This window comes from Nicotiana attenuata, unplaced genomic scaffold, assembly GCF_001879085.1.
Source record: "Nicotiana attenuata strain UT unplaced genomic scaffold, NIATTr2, whole genome shotgun sequence".
Classification (NCBI taxonomy): domain Eukaryota; kingdom Viridiplantae; phylum Streptophyta; class Magnoliopsida; order Solanales; family Solanaceae; genus Nicotiana; species Nicotiana attenuata.
Window position 1 is genome coordinate 68,900 of NW_017670532.1, and position 5,722 is coordinate 74,621.

A 5,722-nucleotide genomic window follows, 5' to 3' on the forward strand; every position below is an offset into this window, starting at 1 on the left:
ATTACCGACAGTAGTTGGTCTGTTTTTTCGAACAGTTTTTAGCGGATTAATTTCTATTAGTGTGAAGAAAATCTATTTCCTTTTGCTTCCCTCTTTCGAAACAAAGGATTAGTACCTACGCCAGTTTGAAAACTTTTTCTTGATTCATTTGAACACTTGAGCATGAGAGGGAGATGTTCTAAGATAATGTTGATCTAATTCTTTGTATTGACTTAATTAATTATAATTTGTTTGTGTACGTGCTTAATTCCTTGTGCTAATTATTACCATAAACGCGTTTTCAAAGGTTTAAGAACCTCTAAAAATTTCTCCTTGGCTAATTTACAAGATATTCACTATTTTGGGGCTTGTTTTGAAGCCTTTAGCCATATTTTACTTGCTATATAGAAGCAAGCTGAAGAGACGATGAGCCTTTGAGCACTATTAAACTTCCTGCTCTTTTTATTCTAACCTTTTCTAGTTTATTTAGAACATATCAAGTGAAAATGCTAGAGAGTTTAGTGGAACTTTCGGCACTATTATTTTTACTCTAAGTTGATTATTTGAATGAAGAATTACAAAGCAAGAGGGCGACGATATTGAGCCGTTACAACAATAAATATGAAACAGTACTGTAAAGAAAAGGAAATTTAATTAATTATGCTTTGTAAAGAAAAAGCATCAATTAATTAATTCATTATTTTGAGCTTGGAATGCCTGAGGCAAAAAGATTTCAGCCTCCTTAATCCTTCTTCCAGAAAAGATGATTCAACTGCAAATGTGATTCGGAGCCAATTCTTCAGCCCCACAGCAGTTCCTGGCAAAAACTTTATAATGTTACATTTATTGACATTTTTTTGTCATGACGTGTTTAGGGTCACATATTCTCAAGGTATTTTGACATGTGAAGATTAGTTAGTCTTTTTTTCTTAAACTCAGTATCCAATCGAACACATTCAAATAAATTGAAACTAATAGAGTAATATTTGAAGATGTATTTTCAATTTTTTGTATTCTCAATTCTTTCATTTTGGTCTACGAAAGTAAAACAGCTTTATGTTCTGAATTGGTGTACTACCAGGCAGTAAAATGACAGATTCCTCCTTGGCAAGCTTAAAGCAGAAGTCAATATCGTCACTTATATCTTGGAGGAGGGCTGCATTGAGCTTCACCTAAATTGAGAAAATAAAATTAAGAAGTAGAAGGACCTAAAAGAGAAAAAAGCAAAAAAGTGGGACAAAAGTGTATGAAACATAAGCTTTGTGGAAGTCAGCAAATTACCATAACTACCATTGAGCCTTGCGATTTATAAGGGCAATTGATGCATGGAATCTCCAGTATTTTCTCATAACAGATATCTGAATTTTTCTTAAGCATTTTGAGGGTATTCCTGAAGAAACTCTCTTTGGTGTTTTCAATAATGGTGGGAACTGCTGCCTACAACATCGAAACACTGAATTAGCAAACATTTTTACAACGTTACAAATTATTGCTAGTACTCAATATTGATATTTACCTATAATTACCCTATAAGATGACTTGTTATGTAAATATTTTAACACCGTCAATGCGTTGAACTTAAACTCGATAAAAAAATTTAATCTTTTTTAAAAAAATAAAAGAAAAATAATTGTATTAATCAATTCTGAGTACAACGTTGTTTGTTCCGATGATTCTCCTCTTTGAATTTTTTCTTCAATAGAAGGTTAAAGTGGCGTATTTCTCGAGCGAGGATTTGTGTGGTTCTTCTTGAAGTATTATGCAATTGTCAATAAGCGTCCGGCTTCATTTTGATCTCTTTGTGAATATCCCAGGAGTTTATGGGATTTTCGCGATATAAGAAATTTTTATTATATATACGGCTAATAATAATATTTATTTTACACCAGTATAATTTAACTACCTATTATAGTAGGAGATATACCACTTTTAATAAATTAGCAGTTGTAATATTTAATATTATTCCCTTTGTCTTAATTTATGTAGCACTTTTCGCTTCTCGAGATTTAAACTATGTGAATTTTGATCAATATCATAATTTTTTTTTATTATATTGACATGAGAAGAATTGCAACTTATAGTACTTTTTATATAGTTTTTTGAATATCTAAATTTTAATTTTAAAATATTGAGTTAATTTATTTCTATTTAGCTTTAAATATTAGTCAATTGACTCTCGTAAATTGAAAAGAGGCACATAAATTGGGATGAATGGAGTATAAGATTTATTTGCAATCATCTTAAAATAAGATAATCTGATTATATAAATATTTTTTAGACGGTCGCTCCATTGGTCTAAACATAATATGCTTAATGAATACAAAAAAAAAAAGAAGGAAATTATAGGCTACAAACAAACCTGTATGAAAGTTGCAGGGCCTCCACATATGTCGCAATACTTCTTAATACGTTCAATAATCTGAGAGATGAAAAAAAAATATGATTATAATAAGTATTTATAATTTGTTATAAAACTTGAAGATATATGGTTTAACAAACCTTAGGGCTTTTAAAGATGCAATTAGGATCGTTAATGACAAACCAACCAAGTCGCCAACCAGGAATTAACCATCTTTTAGATAAAGAACCAAGAGTAAGCACTGGTGCTATTGAACTAAATACTCCCATTGATATAAAAGGGGCTTCTCCAAAAGCAAGATGTCCGTACACTTCATCTGCTATTATCACAGTTTTAAGTCTCTTTGCTGTTTCTGCTATCTGATAACAATAAAACAAATTCAAATATATATTAGTGATCCCCACCTCTGAAGCTAAAATGTTATAAGTGAAAGGTTAATTACACTGAAGGTTATCAAACTTGTAGCATTAGTGCAGAAAAAGTTATCAAATTGATTTTTCTAACCATAAAATCACTCTAACATCACTAATTTTCAAAAAAAAAAATAATATAACATTTTGGTCCTTTTCCGGTAAAATTGGCTCGAAATTAAAATTCCTGATTTTTTAATTTAAAACTTAAAAAAGAATTTGCCTAGATAATTGAATTTGCATATATATATATATATATATATATATATGTGTGTGTGTGTGTGTGTGTGTGTGTTTTGTTTTAAATAATCAGGTAAAATTGACATATAATAATAATAATAATAATAATAAATAATTCTTCATATATGTCTAATGTGATCACCTAAAAAATTAAGAGCTTATTTTAAGCAGTTAAATTGTACCGACGATATAAAATGTACATAACTTAAAAAAAGATTAGTGCTCGAGGAAAATAAGGGCTAATTTGTTTATTCCTTTAATAATTAGTCAACACAAAAAAACATGGATGGAGTTCAAATGTTCATGTATATACTTAGTTGTAGTTTTTTTTTTTTTTCACCAATGAACTTAGTTGTAGTAAATTCATGCTAGCTATTAGTGTAAGGTTCAAATCCTAGCAAAAGATCATTTCCCTCTTGTATTTGACCTTGAGAAATTAGGTGGAAGATAGACTTCTATTTATTCCGTTGGATATTATCTAATCCGTTGTCGAAGATAAAATCTACTTTTCTTTCTCCAAATTGAAGATAATATGCTAGACGTAAAGAAAATAAAAATAATTACTAAGCTCTAAATAAATGGGGGGGAAAAAAGAAATACAAAAAGCATCAGAAATTGAATTAAATCAAGGTCAGCCACTAAACCTTCTCCAAATGCTCGTACGAGTAGACATTTCCACAAGGATTTCCAGGATTTATAACAACAATGCCAATTGTATTTTGGTCAGCTAAATCTTCAATGGCCTTCAAATTAACTTGCCAACTTTTCTCAGGAACAAGATCATAGTACCTAACTTCAACATTTCTAAAAGCAGCACAAAGTGCATAAATTGGGAAACCAGGCCTTGGAAGTAAAATATTAGAATTATGTCGTGAAAGTATTGATACTGCAATTTCTATAGCTTGTGTGCAACCAGCTGTTACATACACATCTTCTGGTGATAAATCATACGCAAGATCGCTCGACAAGTAACTTGCAATTGCCCTGTTCATTTCACCATTAAAGAAAAAGAAAAAAACTTTAGCAGGGCCGGATTCACAGTGTAATATATAGGTTCATGTGAACTACACTAAATATCTGTAAATATTTGATTGTGAACCTAATTACTGTGGGAACTCATAAACTTGTGATAACCATTAGATCAAATGTTTGGAGAAATTATAGCAACGACATCACGTACGTATTTTAAAAAGTTGAGGCAATCTTCATGCATGCATATAAATTTAGAGATGTACAATTCGATTTTTATGCTACTAAAGTTTTGAGTTACGTGGAACAACTCACATTGGTTTGTACCCATGCATTACGTGGGAATTAATTAATCTATAGGAAAATCACATATTTTTCCTTCAATATATACCTATATTTAGATTTTGACACTGATACATAGTTATTGTAGTACCTATTTATTTAAGGTCAAAATGATCATTCGAGTAATTAATTAAGAATTGCCAACATATACACCAACCCTGATTTCGTATCTTTCAAACTCCAAAAGTATATATGATGTAAATATATAAAGTATCTTTCAATATATACCTAGTATCATGCATGTAATCTATTTCGTTAATTTATTTACCTGGTATACAAAAGCCAGGTGAGGGAATTAACGTTCTCATCAGCTTTGCATTTCAGAATATATTTAAACGATAACACTTAACGTACGTTATGTCAAGTATGAACAACGTAACTATGGAGATAAAGATGAAATTTATAATATACCACAGTAGTAGAAGAGAGACTCACTAGTCATGTAATGCAAGTATATATACCAATGGTTAGATTTATATGCATTGACATAAATTTTTTTTTACTATACAATGTAGCCGATTATGGAAGGTCGTCACTACTTTATTTTTCATGATTATCATGCCGGATTTTCTATGAAGAGTTACCTGCTATTAGGGATAAATTTAACCTGATAATGTCAGAAAATCTGTATATATGTTGTCAATGCACGGAACATAAACTCTAACAACAATAAGATAAGAAAAGTAGATTACTTTCTAGCAGTGGGAAGACCAACAGTGGGAGAATAGCCATTGAATTTGTCAAGAAGAAGGCTCTCAACAACAGCTTCTTTAGCAGCAGCAGTTGTATGAAAGCAAGAATGAGCAGTTGGATCTCCTATTCCTAGTGAAATCACTTCCCTCTTATTCCCTTCACCTTCATTTTCACTGATACTGCCTATTAACAAGCCAAGAATCCCTTTGATTGTGATATTTGTAGGAGCTTCCACCTCATCTTTTATGTAATTTGTTTGGCTTCCCACATTATTCTCCATGTTTTCTCTCTGACAAAAATGGAAAAAGGGCTCAAATTAAAGAGAGAGTGTGAGTTTTGTGCAATGCAATCCTAGAACTAATCCTCCATATTTATACTTGTTTCAAAAGGATTCTTCTCAGTTTTATACTAGTATTATTTTCAAGTAGATGTTAATTAACGTAGAGGTATACTAGTTAGCATCTTTTGTATTGTCAAAGCATCACGTTCAGTCAATTAGAGGAACGAATTTGGCGGAGCACATTTATTACTGGTTGACACATGCAAATTGATGTGACTAATAAAAAATTGAAAACCATCTTTTACAATGGGTTCATGCCAGAATGTAGAGGACAGCACACAAATGAAAATACAGCTGCAACGTCCCACTAGTTAGGAATTGTTACTTAATAGAGGACAGTACTGTATACGGGTGAAACCGGGTCAGACGGCCCGGTTTTCTATGAAAGGA

At 31.2% G+C, this 5,722-nt stretch overlaps 1 protein-coding gene across 1 annotated transcript; it reads right to left on the bottom strand.

The window, feature by feature from the left end:
• Positions 1 to 506: 506 nt before the first annotated feature.
• LOC109240631 (probable aminotransferase TAT2) lies at positions 507 to 5,331 on the bottom strand. Its single transcript, XM_019407299.1, has 7 exons — positions 4,992 to 5,331; positions 3,633 to 3,972; positions 2,479 to 2,697; positions 2,339 to 2,398; positions 1,261 to 1,416; positions 1,058 to 1,151; positions 507 to 796 (listed from the first exon to the last, which is right to left on the bottom strand). The coding sequence occupies exons 1-7, from the start codon at positions 5,270 to 5,272 to the stop codon at positions 669 to 671; spliced, it is 1,278 nt and encodes a 425-aa protein (XP_019262844.1). The 5' UTR covers positions 5,273 to 5,331; the 3' UTR covers positions 507 to 668.
• Between the last annotated feature and the right edge of the window lie 391 nt (positions 5,332 to 5,722).

Coding starts and splice junctions, on each gene's coding strand:
- LOC109240631 (XM_019407299.1), bottom strand. CDS start 5,272: ATGGAGAATAATGTGGGAAGCCAAACAAATTACATAAAAGATGAGGTG. Junction 2,698..3,632: donor CGTACGAGCATTTGGAGAAG/GTTTAGTGGCTG, acceptor TATTGTTATCAG/ATAGCAGAAACAGCAAAGAG. Junction 2,399..2,478: donor GCATCTTTAAAAGCCCTAAG/GTTTGTTAAACC, acceptor TTCATCTCTCAG/ATTATTGAACGTATTAAGAA.